The sequence below is a fragment of the Thamnophis elegans genome, chromosome 4, assembly GCF_009769535.1.
Source record: "Thamnophis elegans isolate rThaEle1 chromosome 4, rThaEle1.pri, whole genome shotgun sequence".
Lineage (NCBI taxonomy): Eukaryota > Metazoa > Chordata > Lepidosauria > Squamata > Colubridae > Thamnophis > Thamnophis elegans.
The window spans coordinates 113,480,204-113,499,292 of NC_045544.1; the positions used below are offsets into that span (position 1 = coordinate 113,480,204).

Below are 19,089 nucleotides of genomic sequence, written 5' to 3' on the forward strand. Positions count from 1 at the left end.
CTTATCAGCCTTATCCCGAAGGACTGTAGCAGACTTCTGTTGGACTCTTTACAAACTATTTGTGACTCATTGTGGGCTGTGAATGAACATAATTGAAATAAAAACAGGGTTTTTGGCACTAAGCGTGTGCTTTTAACTGTCTCAGAAAGCCTAGGTCAGAACATTAACATACCTTTTGGAAGAAGTCACATGACAGAGAAGGCATACTTCACTAGATGACAAAAGCAAATCAGAGCAAGCCAATTCTGTCAGCATTTATGGAAAAAGAAGAAACAGATGGAGACAGCTGTACTTCCTTTACCAAGAAGAAGGTTCAAGTGGTAACCAGAAGCTTGATTGAGAACCAGTCACAGAAGACATTCATTATGAGAGCCCATGCTGCTGTATTCTGAATCAGTTTCTGGATGGTGTTCAAGGGCAGTCCCATATAGAATGTGTTGCAATAGTCTAGGTGTGAGGGTACCAAGGCATGAGTGACTATATTTGGAGGAACTAAGCTAGATAATTCATTCCATCTACAGGCACATAAACTTGAATTATCTAGTAGAGAGATAATATCCTGAGTTTCATGATCATGCTCTTTACAAGACCCTTTGCCTTAAGTCTTACCTCTCGGATTTTACTGCTTGAAAAGGCATAGTCCAACTAGTCTTACACCTTATTAGATTTCTACTCATCGAAAGATACAGGAATCCTGCGTTAAAAAATGTGTTATTCAATTGTACCAGTGGCCTTCAGAGAAGATGATTGTATGGCACAAAAACAACCCCGAAGTTACCATGGAAACACTCCTGTTCTCTGGCTTTCTGCAAAATAGCTTAACTTGTATTCAAGTAACAACAACGACAAAAAAGGGAACAATAGATTGCATCAAAAATCCGTATTTGATAGATTATGAAACCCCTTCTTCACAAGATCTCTGAGGAACTCACTTTTGCTTCTTTACTTGTCATCTGCCGGATGCCTTTTGGGCCAATCACCAGGTCCACAGTGATATTCCATCCTTGCTGAAAAGGGAAGAGAGGAAAGAAATTTGTGTTCCAGCTAAAACAAGACTCTCCTAATTTTTGCAGCCCCTGACATTCTGGATATTTTGGGCAGCTGAAGAATTCTAGAACAGGAGTGATAGAAGACTGTGGAAAAATTCTAGAGCAGGAGATGATGCAAATGACAATTAATACTATATCAGTCTGGAGGTGGAAAGTTAGAGATGCCGCAAAGTTTGAAGCAAAATGATAAACTCCACATAAGCTGAAATTACTGTGAATATGATGCATGGACTAAGTAAGCAATGTGGAAACCTTTTGGAATGAAATCCAGTAAACATACATAGGCCCAGTGAAATCAGATAAGCAGGGAGGAGCCAAAAGTAAGATATGTGTAAATTTGGATAGAAGCCTCCATTAACAATGGAAAATGACTATCATATGACAAGTATTTTAAAATATTTGCTTATCTTTGTTAGTTAGAAAGTCTGAGGTTTGGGGATTTGGCCTTTTTTCTAAACATGAGAATGTCATGCTCATGAACTGTATAAAAAAAGCTATCTTGGATCACACACCTTGACCTGGTTGATTCCCATATGCAAACACTATCCTTTATCTTACACAGTGGTGGGATTCAGCTGGTTAGGGCCGGTTCAAGCGGACCAGTTGTTAAATTGGTGGCTGGCCTTTTCTCTTTCTGCCCCAACCCTTCCAGGAGTTTCCATGCACCCTATTTTGGCTCCCAGGTAAATCCAGAGACACCTACTAGGCCCAAAATGGGGCATTATGGGGGGGGGGGGTGCCACGTGCCCCCAAGCCTGTTTTTGCTCCCAGGAGGCTGCAGGAGCCCTACTAGGGCCCAAGGTGGGGTACGAGGTGTGTGCCCCCCCCATGGCCCATTTTTGCTCCCAGGAGGCTGCAGGAGGCAGAGTGCTGTCTTTCACAGCCCCTGGCCACACCCACCAGGGCCAAAACCACCCAGCCAGTCATTAGGGCAGAAAACCAGTTGTTAAATTATTTGAATCCCACCACTGATGTTACAATTTCCAATCCCCTGGATTTCAGCTTCAGAAGTTCTAAAATTCCAAATGTTGGTGCCTATGCATCTTGTCAGAACACCTCTCCATACTGCATTGGTAGAGAAGATGCCAATCACGCCATCTATTATGATATCATTCCTGAAGAGATTATGTTTACAAGGTCAGCCTTGCTTAATATGCCTATATCTAAACTGTGATTGGAATCACAATTAGGCCACACAGACTCTGGGAAATATTTCCTTTGCCCACCCAATACTTACAATCAATTCACAGCGATAGTTTTCTTGATCGATGTTGGCGAAGGTAGAGAGGGTGCCAAGGAACTTCATGATGCATTCTTCCTCTCTCAAGAGTGCATACTGCTGGAAAGTCTGCTGGATCATCTTGCGGAACTGCTTTGGCTGTGAATGGGAAGCAGGGAGGAATTAAAAAAGAAAAGGGGGAAAAAACCTTAAAATTTCTTAATAAATGCAGACAGAAACCTAAGATGGAATGAAATATTTTTTTTCTAAAACTTTCACATTACATCTTGGAAACCCAAGACAAGCAGATTACTTCAGGCAGTAGAATGCTGTGAGATGACTGCAATTTTCAAAAGGCCATTTTTGTTGTTTAATCCTGTTGTAATTAAAGAAAAATACTGCAATATTTTGCTGAGCTGTTTTTCGGTAGGGAGAGAAATGTTTGGAGCAGTAACAAATATTTTGACCCAATCCTTCAGTATGAAAGTGATTGCACAATTCAGGGGTCACCAACCTTTTTGGACCTCAGGGACCACTAAATTCATAATTTTAAATCCCATGGACCACTAATATGAATTAGTGACGGGATGGGGTCCTTCAGGTACTTAGCTTGGCCGCCTATTAGCGGAGAAAAGGACCCGGGGTCAACCCTAGCATTGCTGTCCTTTGCAGTTAGGAATCTCAAATATGGCCAAGAATGAATGTTTGTCTTGTAGCCAGCCCAGATGTTAGATCGGTTGCCTGCAAACACTGTCTTTTGAGCAGCCCTGCTGAAGTTTTGCGCACCGCTCATTGAAGCGCCTGGACTCCCAGGGAGGGAGGGAAGGAGGGAGGGAAGGGCTGGAGCTACTAAACAGGCAGCCAAACTAAGTGCCTGAAGGACCCCATCCCATCAGCGAGCAGGAGTAATTCCTTTGGCAGGCCGTATCTGGCCCAGAGGCCATAGTTTGAGGACCCCTGATTTAGTGCAATATAAAAAGGTGCAAAAATGCAAAGATTTTTCTGCAGACCACCAAAATTTTCCCACAGACCACCAGTGCTCCATGGACCACCAGTTGGTGACCACTGGCATAATTCATTCAGCCATATCAGATTCTGAAGCTTTTTTCTGCCATTGATACAGTTCAGATTTTCACCCAGCAGCATCTGTAGCAAACCACGGTGACACCAACATGGTACAGCGTGCAGTATTGTCCTCATGCAAATGCTACTATTGCACACTTATGTTCCAAGATTTGCTACAAATATTTTGGTTGCATCATTTGCTACAAATATTTTGGTTGCATCATTTGATGATATTGTCATGCATATTTTGTCACTTCCCGACTCTCATGGATGTTTATGCTTTAAACATTAAGTTGTGGGTTTTTGTTTATCTAACTTATGGGTCCATGTTTGGTTGGATACCAAACGTTTACTTTTCCCCTCTGATATCAGGCTAGAAAATACTTTTTACTACAGTAATTCCTAAGATAGATAAAGGGTGGGAAAAGAGAAAAATCAGAATAATTCTAGGAAAGCTAGAAGCTCTGCTAGACTTTCTCAGACATACTAGAACTCCCAACTCCAGAGAGCCCGACTAATGGCTTATTCCCACCTTAGTTGAACATGTATATATGGAGCTAAAACATTTCTCACCTTCAAGCTTTCTTGCATCTGCTTAGGAAAGAACACGTCCAGTCCCACTTCCTTCCTTAAAGAGAAAGAAAATGCTGCTTTACACGTCTGTAGGTATGCAACCTCTGACCATTTTAACTTATGGTGTTTCTATTTAGATTTAGGTTGTTTTTTTTTAAAGCCAGTTTGGTCTAGTGGTTAAGGCACCAGGTTAGAATGCAGGAGAATGTGACTTGCTGTCAAGCAAGCATCCTTTTTCAATAATCCATGACCATAAACAATGTCCTCTGGGCAAGGTGACCAGGGACGAATTCTTTCAACGAGAACTGAGGTATTTGTGGACTGGATGAGGAGGCCTCTGGTAAGCTTACTTAGACTGTAGTGTGGAGTCATATATGGTCATAAACTCCTTCCAATTCAATTAAGTTGACTAATATCAGTACAGAACCTGGGACCAAAACTAATATTAATTGGTGTCTTGACCCTCCATCATTCCACTTCCCCACCCCAGTGGTGGTTCCTACAAGTTTGGACTGGTGCAGCTGAACTGGTAATGGTTTGGCGGCCTGGATCGCTGGAACCGGCAGCAACCCAGGCCTGCCATACCCCTGAAATGGTTCTCCTACAGTGACGCCATCTTGATTTTAGGTTCTGCACATGTGCAGAACAATTTTCATTGAATTTATTCCCCACTTTTTAACATTTTGTGATGCGCAGAGCTACTTATGTGCATATTTTTTTTCTGCGCACCAAACTGGCAGTAATGCGGGCAGCAGCCCACGCCTGCCCCACCCCATGTGATTTCCTCCTCACTGATTCTTTTCCCAGCTCCATCTTTTTCAAGCAAATAAATGTTGCAATTTCAACTATGATAAGATGCATTGGGGATGCCATTCTGTTTTCCCAGATGAAATAGAATGTAATGTTTTGTGTGTAGGAACTGGACTGAGAGAGAAGGCAGCAATTAGCTGTTAAGCCTTAGATGTTACTGTGAATTTGGGGGTGGGTTTTAGGAGATCCTGTCTCTGTCTCTCTTCTCCACACATACATATTCTTTCTTCTTCATACATGAACACACACACTTACACACATTTTAAACATTTTGTCTGGTTATGTAAGCAGGGCTGCGTATTATAGGAAAGAAAGAAATCTATCAGGCAAAGATCACTACAACTAATGAGAAACTTTTTAAAACTTCAACCAGCATAGTTAAAAATGTTGTCTACATACTCCAGGAATTCAAAGTTGGACTTCTTGTCTAAAGCATTGTGGGGCATATCCTTGTAGAATCTCCTGCAAAAAAATTGGATATTAACATTTGCATGACTCCTAATTCACCACAAAACTCACATCAGTGTTTTTAAATGGAAGTTTCCCATCTCATCATCAACGGAATATCAGTCAGTATTATCGTCTGATTCAGGCAAGAAGCACAAGCATTGTGGTTTGTTTTGATACAGCTGAATGTGAAAACTCACCTATTAAGAAGAGTTAATGCCTCATGCAAACCAACCCAGTATAGATTAGCTTGATGTGAATGCTCGTTCATCACAGTTTGTTCAGTAAATTGCAGTTAACAATACCCTGCTTTATTATTATGCAGGAGCTCACCAATTTCTTATAATATTCCTCCCTAATTGCATCCTTTCAGATTTCTGCCTTTGCTTGTGTTTCTTAAACTCAGGATTCCTCAGATCATTCTTCTCGCTAATGTCCCAGCTTCAGGATTTCGGTTCCTGTTTTGCAAGGATCACTGTGCAAGCCACAAGAGTTTGACCCTGCTCACATGTTTTCCAAACATGCTTGTGTCAGGTGCAATCTTGTGCCTAGCAAGTACATACCGAAGCTCCAGGCAGCCTAGTTGTAGGGCCATCCCTTCGCTTACTTTGCTCGCGTAAAGTTGCATGTATTCACTCCGGAGCTGAAAGGCACAAATAAGATGGTCAGTTAAGGATCCCAGGTCCCTACCGGTGCTCACTACTCTTTCCAAAAACAAAGATAACTGGGTATCCTTGCACAGGGACAAAACACTAAAGGCTTTAAATGAAATGCATTTAAATAACAAATATTTATTCATTTAAATTACATCTTTAGCTAAAGTGTGCTGGCAGGGCAATTCTTGGAGTTGAAGTCTACACATTGTAAAGTTACCAAATTTGAAAAACTTTAACAGACTAACAGAGTTAGAAGGGATCCTGTAGATCATCTAGTCCAGTGATGGCGAATCTTTTTTTGCTCGGGTGTCAAAAGGGCATGCGCATGATAGTATGTTCGTGCATGCCCACACCCATAATGCAATGCCCTCGCCCCTGCACAAACCCCATGCGCTGCCCCCCCCCGCGCATGCGGGCAGGCCTCACTGAAGCCTTCAGACTTCCATTGGGCCCGTTTTTCGCCATCCACAGGCTCTGGAGGCTTTCCTGAAGCCTGGGGAGGGTGAAAACAGCCTCCCCCAGCCCTCCAGAAGGCCAAAAATCACCTGGCCAGCATGCATGTTTGCACTGAAGCTGACATAGGGCAATACCTTGATGCCCTCAGATATGGCTCTGGGTGCCACCTGTGGCACGTGTGCAGTGGTGGGTTTCAAAAAATTTTGGAACCTCTTCTGTAGGTGTGGCCTGCTTTCCGGGTCCACTGGTGGAACCTCTTCTAACCAGTTTGGTAGATTTGACAAACTGGTTCTACCGAATAGGTGCGAACTGGTAGGAACCCACCTCTGCACGTGTGCCATAGGTTCACCATCACGGATCTATTCCAACTCTCCGCCCAAGCAGAAGACCTTACAACATTTCTAACAGATGGCAGTCCAGTCTCTTCTTGAAAGCTTCCAGTGATGAAATTCCCACAACTTCTGAAGGCAAGCTGTTGAAGTAGAACAGGGGTCCCTAATCTTTGGGCTGCAGACCACCAGCGATTCATGGCCTGTTAGGAACCAGGCTGCACAGCTGGAGGTGAGTGGTGGGTAAGAGAAACTGTACATGCACGGGATCTAGGTTATGTGCTCTCCACCCCAGTCTGTTGAATAACTGTCTTCCACAAAACCAATCCTTTTAGCACCAAAATGGTTGGAGACTGCCGAATTAGAGGATGTGATGAAGTTGCATTAGGAAGCACAATGGAGGGTGCAGCCTCACACATTCAACACAGCTACACCGGGGACAGCTCTTTAAATAGGGATTGCAGTCCTCGGAGACCAACCTGTTGGTAGAAGTACAGAAGCGTTGTCCGGTCCTCTTGGAAGCGTTCAATATAATCTTCAGGGAGGTAGCGGACCTGGAGGTCATACCTTAAACAGCACACCAAACTTTAAGTTAAACCAGCATTCTGTTTAGTGCTCAGATTTAGCAGACTACAAAATCTGGCTTCCCCAACTAGCAATGTCTTATTGCGGTTCTTCTTTCTATAACGCTACTTCTACTGTCAGTACAACTTGCAATAATTGTATATTAGTATTATATGGATATTTTCCCTTAGTTTCTTCCCCTATCAAGTTTTATTTTATCATTGTATCGTAGTCTCATTGATGCATTGTGTTTGTTTCCTTGCACTAATAAAATTAAAACAAATGAGACTTGCTGGGAGAAAACAAGCACAATAAGATATCCCAGCAAAACTGGACTTCGACCCTGTTTCTCTCCTCCCTTAGTACCCAAGAATGAAGCTAATCTGGAAAGATTGGTCTGAACAATCATTTCTGAATTGAGGTCAAGAGGGTTGGTGAGAACAGCATGGATACAAAAGGGGCTCCATACCTCCATTCAGCCTCAAGGTGCAAACATTCATATTTGTCCTGGACTTCCCCGACTGTCATGTCTGGATGAAGCCAGTGGATCTCGTCTGATTTCACATGCTTCAGGCGTAATCCATAGCACTCAGCAAGCTGGATATCAGGACCAATTCTTCCACTCTGTAGGATTGACTTTATTACTTCCTATAAAGGAAAAATCCAGAAAAATGGCAGGAAGGGGAGAAAACCATAACAAGGTTGTGAGAAACTTGTGAACTCAAAAGACATTCTGAACAGAACAATCTGATAATTTATATGACCAATACTTTAAAAAGAAATCAGATATCTACCCACTATTTGAATTTAATCTGGAGGAGTGCAAGAAGCATTTCTAATTAAAAAGAAGAGTCAAAGGGGACAAAAAAATCTGACCAGCGAATTCTGGGAATTGAAATCAACATATTTTCAAGTTGCCAAGGAAGACTGTAATATATACACCTCACTAGCAATACACCAAGTGACATTTTGGCAATTCACTAATGTCACGTTGGATGTCATCTATAATGTTTCATGTATACAATCATTTTGCACATTCCTCCTTGGACCCAAGAATTAATGTCTGAATGAGAGGGAAAAAGTGTGGAGATCTCACATTTGTTTATTTTGTTTTTCTGGGAGAAAGATGGTAACTGGCTTTGTAACCCTATGAAAGGGGCCTCTAAAGTCTTACAAAACCTACAAAGTGAGACAATATACTCAGAGGATGCTTAGTAGAATGTATTTTGAATTTAAGAAATGCTTTGTTATAATGTACCCAAAGCACTAGTTCAGCATTTTATTCTCAAGAATAGTTCACTCTCTAGAACAGGGGTGTCAAACTCAATTTCATTGAGGGCCACATCAGGATTGTGTTTGACACTGCAGGGCCAGGATGGGCATGGCCAGGATGGACGTGACCTGCTTGATGTCATTCATGTTGGGGGTGCCTGTGGCGGCTCCTGAGCTCCCATTTACAGCTGCAAAAGTTTCCTGCAACTTTCTGCCAGAGAGAACACTGCTCGGTAGGGCCCCCTGCAGCCCTCCCATGCTGCGTTTTGCTGGCAGAGGCACTGCGGGCCGGTCCTTTGCTGTTTCCAGGACAGCCCCCCAGGCCAGATCTAAGCACCCCGTGGGCCGGATCCGGGCCCACCCCCAGGTTTTGAGTTTGACACCCCTGTTCTAGAATATTCACAAAGCATACAGACAATAAATCTTCTTTGCTTTGTCCCAACAGCTAAATTCAGAAGTAGACTGCTTCTAAACAGGTATGTTACACTTAGCTACATTCTAATGTTTTCTGTATATTGAAACTTATTTCACTAAAATGTCATTATTGATGTACAAGAGGGAGAGGGGCAGGTTTAGATTTAACCCTACAATTGGCAAAATACCAGAAATATTACAAAAACTAGGCTATATAAATTAAACAAACATACATTCCAAAATTTGTATGTTTGATTATTCATGTGTGTGTATAACAATCCAGTAAGGACAAGGTTATCTAAGAATTTCACTGATTCCACTTCTCCTTCATGGCTAATCTTTGGACAACCCTGCTTTTCTCAATGCCTAGTTTGCCTAGGGTTAACATAGGGTTAAATTAAACCCCAAAATGGTTTAGTCTGTAAGTCACCAACCTTGGCTGCTGGGTTATGTACAGTCTCAGTCCCCTTTTTTTAATAGCCCTAAAGATTACTCTGCCCCAATCACCAATTTTTAGTTGCACACTTTTTCCAAATAAAATGTTAGCCTTGTTCATTTTGATATTGTCACAGCGTCACTAGCCTGTTTTCTATGGCTTTGGGAAATTAAGGAAAATATGGAACACAAAAAGTTCCTCGCTCCTATTTTTTAGCCCTTGGCCATTAAAAATTTGTCTGTTTTAATTCATTCTGATGGGGGGGGGTGAGGAGAGGTGTGGCAGACTGTTTTAAAAGAGATCTTTTGTAAAAAGTCAATTCCTTGAACTCTAGCAGTCCTTGGTCAAGGATAATAAATCAAAAGCCTTTAGAACAGTGTTTCTCAACCTTGGCAACTTGAAGATGTCCGGACTTCAACTCCCAGAATTCCCCAGCCAGCGAATGCTGGCTGGGGAATTCTGGGAGTTGAAGTCCGGACTTCTTCAAGTTGCCAAGGTTGAGAAACACTGCTTTAGAAGCCTGAGACTCTGTTGCTAAATGTTGGTGATGCAATTTTGGCCTGTTTTTCAGGATTTGGTCCAATATTAAGGATGGGAAAACAAGTTCAAAAGGAAGGACTGCTTCCACTCTGGTTGCCTCCTCCCCATTGCCCCAAAGACTGAAGTAATCATCTACCCTCTGGCCCTCAATGACTGGGAATCGGCAGAGGAGGGGATGCAATTTACACATAATGTGCAGAAACACCTTGAACCCATACCTTGGTGATATATACACTTGTGCATCTTTTAATAAGGGGCATTCTGTTCATTTAAATCAGTGTTTTTCAAACATGGCAATTTTTTAAGATATGTGGACTTCAATTCCCAGATATCCCCAGCCAGCATTCTGAGGAATTCGGGAAGTTTGAAGTCCACCCAGGTTAAAACTGCCAAGTTTGCTTGTTTTCTTCTGTTCAATGGTGTCTGGTTCTCAGAGACTGCTGGACAAGAACCTGCAGGTTTTTTTTGGCAAGGTTTTTTAGAAGTGATTTGTCATTGCCTCCTTCCTAGGGCTGAGAGACAGTGATTGGCTCAAGGTCACCCAGCTGGCTTTATGCCTAAGGTGGGACAAGAACTCATGCCTCCTGGTTTCTAGTCTGATATCTTAACCCCACCCTAAAGTAGCTCTCATCAAATAGGAGGAACACTGGTGTAAACCAGAAGGACATGGATCCCAGCCCATTGCAAGAAGCCACCAATCAATGCGTCTGATTCACGAAACTCACCCGTATCTCCGTCATGACTGTACATTTCACCAGTTTGAAGTTCTTGCCCATGTTGAAGCTGTTGCTGTGGAAACAAACCTTGAGGATCCGAACTTCATCCTTGTCAATATCGATGGGTACAGACACCATGGTGGACTCTGAGGGCCCTGCCAGGCTGAAGCAACTGCGGAGAGAATTTGCTCTCAGCCGGCTCAAGGCTTCCGGCAGTCCGGACATCATCATGAGCAATGCAATGCTAACGCTGGATCATTACCTCCTGACAACCAGAAAGAAAATAGTACAGGAGTCAGCAAGAAAATAGATCTGTGCGTATCAATCGGGGTGGGATTCAGCCAGTTCACACCAGTTCAGGGAAACCGGATGCTATTTTTGCATCTGGTTTGCCGAACCGGTTGTTAAAAGGACTGGCTGGCCCCACCCCACCAACCCTGCCCCTCCCAGGAGTTTCTACACAGCCCATTCATCATGCCAGGTAAGTACAAGGCTCGCACAGAGGCTTTGGGAGGGAGAAAAACAGGCCTACTGGAAGTTCCAGAAGTGCAGAAACAGGCCCATTTCCAGATTCAGGAGGGTCTCCGGAGCTTGGTGAGGTCATTTTTGCTCTACAGGAAGCTCAGGGAAAACCTCCGGAGCCGGGGAAGGGTGAAAAAAGGGCCTACCAGAAGTTCCGGAAGTCCAGAAACAGGCCCAATTCCAGATTCAGGAGGGTCTCTGGAGCCTGGGGAGGTCATTTTTGCCCTCCAGGAAGCTCAGGGAAAACCTCTGGAGCCTGGGGAGGGCGAAAAATGGGCCTACCAGAAGTTCTAGAGGTCCAGAAACAAGCCCATTTCTGGCCTCTGGAGGGCCTCTGGAGCCCGGGGGGAGGCCATTCCCACCTCCTGGACCCTCAAACTCAATCCACCACGAGGAGGCTCAGTAGACCACACTCCCATGGTCACGGCTACCCAGCCACTGAGCAGAGAACCGTTGCTAACATTTTTCAATCCCACCCCAGATACCAATGTACCATTGCACAAATTTCTTGATCCTACAAGAATTTTTATACATTAAAATAGCCTTTCCATTAAAAAAAAACAGTTAGCCTGCTGAAAACCAAAGCATCAGGTCGAGAAGTATATTTATTTCTAAAAGCATTTTAGGGTCCAAAAGATTGTTTTGAAAATAAAAGCAGGGGATGGCTGTAGCTAAGTATTTTGTCTGGAGACATACCTGCCTGCTCTGAAAAAGACAAAGCCCCAATAGTTGGGTTCTGTGGCCGAGCATCCTACAGACTGGGGATAACAGAGGGGCTGTCAAAGAACCTTCTCTTCTACAGAGCTACCAACATCCTCCACAGTAGCCGGTTTGAAATGAGGCAAGTCCTCCTCCGGCACTTATTTTCAGGAAATGCCTGCAACTTGCTCCTAAAATCTCAAAGGTACCCATCAGAAGAATGTAGCACAGAACATCTGCAGTCTCTCTCATCTGGAAAAAAAGACCTGACTGAAATGGCCTTGTTGTGGACGTCAAAGGAGGTCCACATTTCCCCATTATTAACGTTTCCCTCAAAACCTCAGAAACCAATTTTGGAAGAAAAGAAAAGAGGCTGTGGTTCTAGACACTGTATTATACATTTTTTTGAAGCTCGGTGGAAAGGAGCAGATGATTCTGAAGTAATGGGCACTAAAGATGAAATGTGTTGGTATAAAACCTTTTTTTAGCACTTAGCAATAACACTTAGACTTATATACCATGTCACAGTGCTTTTTTTACAGAGTCAGCATATTGCCCCCAACAATCTGGGTCCTCATTTTACCCACTTCGGAAGGTGGAAGGCTGAATCAACCTTGAGCCCGGTGAGATTAGAACTGCCGAACTACCGCTAGCAATCAACTGAAATAGCCTGAAGTACTGCACTCTAATCACTGCGCCATCTCGGCTCTTAATCATTTATATAAGGGAAAGTCGGGGGGCTAAGCGCAGAATTTGAGGAAGCATATCTCAAGCAGCCCTTCAGGATGAATCTCCCAGAACTTACACCTATAAAGTTGGTATAATCCAATCAGAATAAGAGAGTTGGAAGGGACTGTGGAGGTCTTCTAGTCCAACCCTCTGCATAAGCAGGAGATCCGACACCATTCTGGACAAATGGCTGTCCAATCTCTTCTTTCAAACCTCCAGTGATGGAGCACCCATGATTTCTGAAGGCAACCCCCATTCCATTGGTTAATTGTTCTCACAACAGCCACACATGCACTGGCAACACCATAGCAATGACACCTCCGCCCCATCCCAGGGCTTTGGGCATGGCAGGTCTGTAACAATCCAAAGGATACCCCCTGTCTCAGGGCCACCTTTAAGCATTCTTTCCCTTCCTTGGTTTCCAGCCATTGACCAGGAGGTGGGTCTAAGGATCATTTTAATATTCTACACCATCCCAATAAGTTATAAATGGTCCTTAGACTGGCTTGATTTGGAGAACTGTGGGTGCCTTTAAGAACCCAACAAACCCCCCAAATTGAGGAAGGGGCTATACGGAAGGGCATTTTTGCTACCCCTCTGACCCTCTCCTGTTAAATATACCGTAGATGTTAACTTTTTCTGCTTTCCAGGGAGAAATTGTCCTTTCTGCCGTGCTTGGATCCTTTGTCATAACGTTATGAGCCTGTGCACATGTCTGTGCCCTGAAAAACATGTGTTTTCCTTCCGCTCTTGCTTTCACATAGCCCCCCCCTCCAGAGAGTCAACGCTACTGAATTACAAATTGTTCTAAAATAAGGGCAACGCAACCCACGGAAAAAAAGTAAATGTTCTTCAGTTATCCTTAACAAGGAGACTGCCGCGGTCCATGGATCAACATGCTCACTGCAGAGGAAACCAAATATTAGATAGCGGTATTAGAGGAGAATGAGACAAAGAACTGCAGCAGCCTGCCAAAAACGTGATTTCTGCTTCAGGGTTGATTTCCACGAGCCCAACTAAAAGTATGCACAGTGAACCTGGACTACCTTTATTCCAACACAGAAGAGCCTCAAGCAGCAGACAAGAATGTAAGACGGGAAGTTCAAGCAGAGGAACTGGACACACACACAGACACCTCTACAAAGAGCTGTTTTCAGTTCTGAAATGTCATATCCCAAAGATGCCTTTGTTTACATTAGTCTTTACACACAATTCTGCAGGGCAAGAATTTGGTCAATCCACTTGCAGATGGCTAAGCAAGAGTCACACTCCAGCGGGGACTCACTGCTGTTACAGGGCCCTCCTTTGCTTCCCCCCACTTCTCCCTACTGTCCCTATGCCGTCTACGATCTGACCGACGCTAAGTACACAAAATTGTCTGCTACAACGTCCTACCTGTCAACGACTACTTCAGCTTCAACCATAATAATACATGGGCAAACAATAGATTCAAACTTAAGGTAAACCGCTCCAAACTCGATTGCAGAAAATACGACTTTAGCAACAGAGTGGCCAATGCCTGGAATGCACTACCTGACTCTGTTGTTACACCCACGAACCCTCAAAACTTTAACCTTAAACAGACTTCTGTGGCGCTCACTCCATTCCTAAGAGATCTGTAAGGGAGTGTGCAGAAGCGCACCAGCATGTCTACCGTTCGAGTCCTACTGTTCCCATTTACTTGTATTCACTTCTTATGTATATACATATACCTGCTTATACTTACTTGTTTATATGTTATATTCATACTTATACTTATTTTCTCATACATGCTTGACAAACCAAAAATAAATAAATAACCACCCTCGTACTCCTCTGGCTTGGTCCAATCTTCTGGGGCACATTTGTCTCAGAGGAACAGATGTTAGAGAAACAGTCCCATTTAGGACCTCCTGAACATTGGATTTATTTCAAGCAGGGTAGTTCTTAGCTGAATGTTAAGGCATTTCAATGCAACAATGAAAGCATTTCCTTAAGAGGTTTCCTGAACTGAGCTAGATCTGAGCCTCCCCTCCACACCTCCAGTTTTTGGGGCTTTTTTTTTTTTGCTACTCTAGCACCTCCTCTTCCTCCTCCTTCACCATCTGTACCACTTCTCTGCATTAGTAGCATCCAAAGTATCTGATCAGGCCCTGTGCAGGGATGTGTTGTTATTATTCATCTCTTGCAGAGTTAGGCAGGAGAGGGCAGCTCCAAAAATAATCCAAGCTTTCCAGGTGGAAGCGTCCATATATATCTGGACTTCCTCCCCCCCTCCCTGCTTGGGGAATAAACACAGCACTCTCACACAACAACACACCTCACAATGATCAATTTCTTGATATGAAGAAATGTTGCACTTTTTGCATTTCCTCCTGATAAAACAGCCACCCAAGCAGCAGGAGCTTTGCCGGAAGGAAATGGGTACTTTCACATACTGCGCTTGCTCCAAGTGGGCGCTAGAGGGTGTCAAAGCCTCACAAACCTGACCTTTGAGCACCACATCAAGGTGGGAGGCATCTGATCTGCAAGAAAGTGTGATTCTCACAAGTACAGACACTTCCCAGGGGAGCTGGAGTGGGTTGGCTGAGTTTCTCCAAACTGCTGCCACTAACTGATCTTTGCCAATTTCAACTCTCCATCTGGTACCCAGAGCAGTTCGGCTTCTTGTTTATCAGGACTCTAAGTAGGAGCTCCGGGAGAAGAAAGGGAGACCTGCTCCATTATCTGCTTTCACACGTTCCTTTTTCATTCTTCAAAATGTTTGCAGCTTCCTGGGGAAGGAAAGAGACAACAAATGCAGCTGTCTTGTGAAGAGCTTCTCAAGGAGGGACCTTCAGGAAATGGAGAAGAACTGCAAAAGATCTCCCATAACCCCTCTTCATCACTCAGCTGAGGAAAAACACATCATCATCTGCATGTAATGACCCCGTAATCCCTTGTGGGGTGGAGTCTGGGCAACTGAATGGAGCTTACTGGCCAGATGCCCTTCCTGTTGCCAATGCAGAGTTATATTCACATCATGAATAGCAGATATATTCACATTGTGCCCAGAGAGAGAAATATCGGCCTCTACCTAGAATCAAACTCACAGCCTCCTAGTTATGAGGTGAGAGCTTTACCTCTAGGCCCCTGATGGTGAACCTATGGCACGCATGCCACAAGTAGTACATGGAGCCATTTCTTAGGGCACATGAAGTGTTGCCTTGTCAGCTCCAGTGCACATGTGTGTGCTGGCCAGCTGATTTAGATTTTCATCTCTGAAGCCCCCAGAGGGGGGAAAAATGCTCTACGGGCAACCTAGAAGTCATTCCCGAACTTCCAGTTTCTGCATTGGGCCGTTTTTCGCCCTCCGGAGGCTTTAGGAGGATTCCCTGAAGCCTCCGGAGGGTGAAAAATGGCCCAACACACAAACCAGAAGTTGGAAAACGGACTGTTTCTGGCCTCCAGAGGGCCTCCGGGGTGGGTGGGTGGGTGGAGGAGGCCGTTTTTGCTCTCCCCAGGCTCCAAGAAAGCTGTGTGCACATGCGGGGGGCAGCGGGTGGTGGTGGTATCATGCATGCATGCACAGGGGGTGTGGCATGAGTGTGGGCATGCACACGTGTGTGCTTTTGACATCTGAGCCAAAAAAAGGTTCGCCATCACTGCTCTAGGCCATTGTACCACTCAGCTGTAGAAAAATACATTCCAGGATGAAATCTGGTTTAGTGGAGCATACAGTTCTTTGGAGCGTAATTACAATTTTAATCTTAGAGCAATCAAGATTTGCTAGGCTGGACTGAGCCAATACAGAGAGCTCAGCTTGATTTTTCCAACATCCCAACCTACACTCAGTACAATTATATTCCTTGCAGACATCTGGTCATTTGTATTCTTTTAGATAGTTGTTGAGGTCACTTGGAGGTTTGTCTGTGTCCTCAGGGTCACCTGTGTTGTGCAAATGGAGGTGGAGCCTTCTTGGAACTGCTGAAAGGACTGTGTTATAGACTGGAGACAGATGATGTTGTAGGATATTGGATTACTCAGGTGGCCCTGAGGACACAGATAAAACCTCCAAGTGGCCTCAATAACTCTCTAAACGAATGCAAATGACCAGCTGTCTGCGGGAATATAATTCCTTCCATTCCCCACCATCCTGTCAGAGCTGAAGAATATTCTTGGATGAGAAGTGAAATGTCTTCGAAGAAAAACAAGAAACTCCAGTTGCCTCTTGAAATAGCACCTCTGGGACAACCACGACCTGGATGACTGAGAATCACTATAAACAGCTCTAGTCAAAATTCTACAAGCCAGCTGAAAGTGTCAGCACAAATTTAGACCTCTTCACATGTGGTCTAACTCCACATTCAGGTTCATGCCTGTTGGAGCTATAAAGGTTTTTATAAAAGTTAAGGAAGAAAAATGTTCCAAGGCTGTGAGGGTTCAGGTTATCAGCAAATTCCATCCTGCTTGATTTTTAAAAACTTTTTCTCACTGAAATCTAGAACAGTGATTGCTATGCTCTTTCTTCTTTCTCTTTCTCTTTCGTTTAATCTTGGCATTTCTTGCAAAGCCACTTTCGGCTTCCCTGCCTTGTAGTTGCATCATTTTCTTCTATGACCAGAGAGGAAGCAAAAAACAACAACAACCCAACCCCTTATTTGACATCAAGCCAAATCCTGAATTGCTTAAGAGCAGACTTGCTGTGTTAATGGACTTGCTGAGGAATTGGCTGACCTAATCCACTCTACACCTTCTCTCTAAAGAGAAAGCTTAAAAGTGCATGTGCATATGAAAAAGGAGGAAAACCCATCCTGGGTTTAGATCAGTGGTGGGTTCCGGGCGGTATGCCCCAGTACGGGCATACCGGAGGCAGCTGGAAGCAGCGGCCACTGTACTGGAATGGTGTTTTATTGGGCCCACCCGCCCGCCATGTTCCTTACCTCTTTTTAAGCTAACTGGGCCATTTGTGCACACGCGCGCAGCGTACGGCACCTGCATGACCTCCTCCGAGCAGCTGGAACATCGCAGGGCAATGAATGCGCATGTGTGCACAGGGTGCGTGCCTGAGGTAGATGCCGGCCCCGTTGCAACGTACCGGTTGCGGTGGGATCCGGAACCCACCACTGGTTTAGATAGTGCAGCTAAGCTGTCATCGGGCACCTGATGTCATGTGAATAAACTGTAGTAGATCAGGCCAAAGTTCCATTTAATCCAGCAGAGGCCAGACATCACGGCTACCATCTTTAAGCTGAAAACAGAACACCCTAACCAGGGGTGGGTTCTAGCCGGCATTACTGACAGTTTGCTCATGCGCGTTGGATACATGCTGCACATGCTTGCACAGTTCAATGTGGGGGAGATGCCGGTGGTGAGGGCAGCGACTGTGGAACCAGTTTGGGGGCGTGGCCAGGCTGGGTGGCTGCCAGTTCTGCAACCAAGGCCAGCATATGCCTGAACCGGTAGGAACCCACCTCTGATCCTAACACTATACTACCATTTGATGATTGTCCAAATGTATGCAAATTAATATTGTAGCCTATTCGTCCTTTGAGGTAGACCAGGTCAGAAAACACATCATAAGGACAACTGGAACTCTATTTTATTGTTGTGGAACAGTGATTCTCAACTGTGGCGACTTTCAGATGTGCGGACTTCAATTCCCAGCATGCTGGCTGGGGAATTCTGGGAATTGAAGTCCACACATCTGAAAGTCACCACAGTTGAGAAACATTGTAGGATATAATAAGAGAACCTGGAAAGTCTGCCAGTATTTCCTCTCCCCCTTCTTTATACCATATGGAAATAAAGAAGGGCTCTTTGGATTCCTTTCTCATGCTTCCATCTCTCCCAGAGCTGAGATCTTATTTACTCTCTCATTTATTTGCTAATGGCTTGTGCATTCTTTCCCCCATCTCTCTGCCACATAGCCCTATTAAGCAGGTGCCTCTGTAGGGAAGTACAGCTGTGTGATTGTCAATGGGACATCATATAAAAAAAAAACCCAAGACCCCAAAAATAGCTTTAGCAGTCACCTTGACAGGTAAATCCACAGTACTGCTGGGCTGATAGAAGCTGGGATGGAGGCATCTGAGGCCTAAAGATTCCATGATTTTATTTTAATTTATTTATTTAATAGATTTATAAAGTGTAGCCACCCATCTCCGATAAGTACCATATCTTTTGGACTATAAGATACACCAGAGCATAAGACACACCAAGATTTCGAAGAGGTAAACAAGAAAAAAGGTTTGCCTACCCCAGTAGCACTCTGCAGATCTCCCAAACCCTCTGTGTGTCCTGTTTTTTGCAAAAATGGGACACACAGAGGGTTTGGGAGGCCTGCAGAGTGCTCCTGGGGGCTGGGGAGGGCAAAAACATGATGCATGAGGGGTTTGGAAGGCGAACAACAGGCTTGTTTTTCATAAAACCGGTGCACACAGAGGGTTTGGGACAGAGGTGGGTTCTTCCCTATATGGTCTGGTATGCCACAAGAGGTAGTGAAAATCTGGCATACCGGATAGGACTGGTAGTAAAAATGGTGGCTTGGCCACGCCCTCGAAACTGTTCTCCCGTCAGAAGCTTCGTCAGAAACTTTTTTTAAAAAAATATTTTTTTCTCCTGCCGATTCAGCC

The 19,089-nt window shown here is 44.3% G+C and overlaps 1 protein-coding gene across 6 annotated transcripts in view; it reads right to left on the reverse strand.

Annotated features, from left to right (window-relative positions):
- Positions 1–19,089, reverse strand: part of PTK2B (protein tyrosine kinase 2 beta) — a 116,966-nt gene that overhangs the window by 43,734 nt on the left and 54,143 nt on the right. For all 6 annotated transcript variants that reach the window (XM_032215880.1, XM_032215884.1, XM_032215883.1 and 3 more), the window contains exons 2-9: positions 10,556–10,811; positions 7,638–7,816; positions 7,084–7,171; positions 5,727–5,806; positions 5,116–5,178; positions 3,907–3,961; positions 2,287–2,427; positions 933–1,007 (exon numbers count right to left, since the gene is read on the reverse strand). In XM_032215880.1, the coding sequence (XP_032071771.1) occupies positions 933–1,007; positions 2,287–2,427; positions 3,907–3,961; positions 5,116–5,178; positions 5,727–5,806; positions 7,084–7,171; positions 7,638–7,816; positions 10,556–10,777 (903 nt within the window). In that variant the 5' untranslated portion in view covers positions 10,778–10,811. The remainder of the gene's footprint in view (positions 1–932; positions 1,008–2,286; positions 2,428–3,906; positions 3,962–5,115; positions 5,179–5,726; positions 5,807–7,083; positions 7,172–7,637; positions 7,817–10,555; positions 10,812–19,089) is intronic.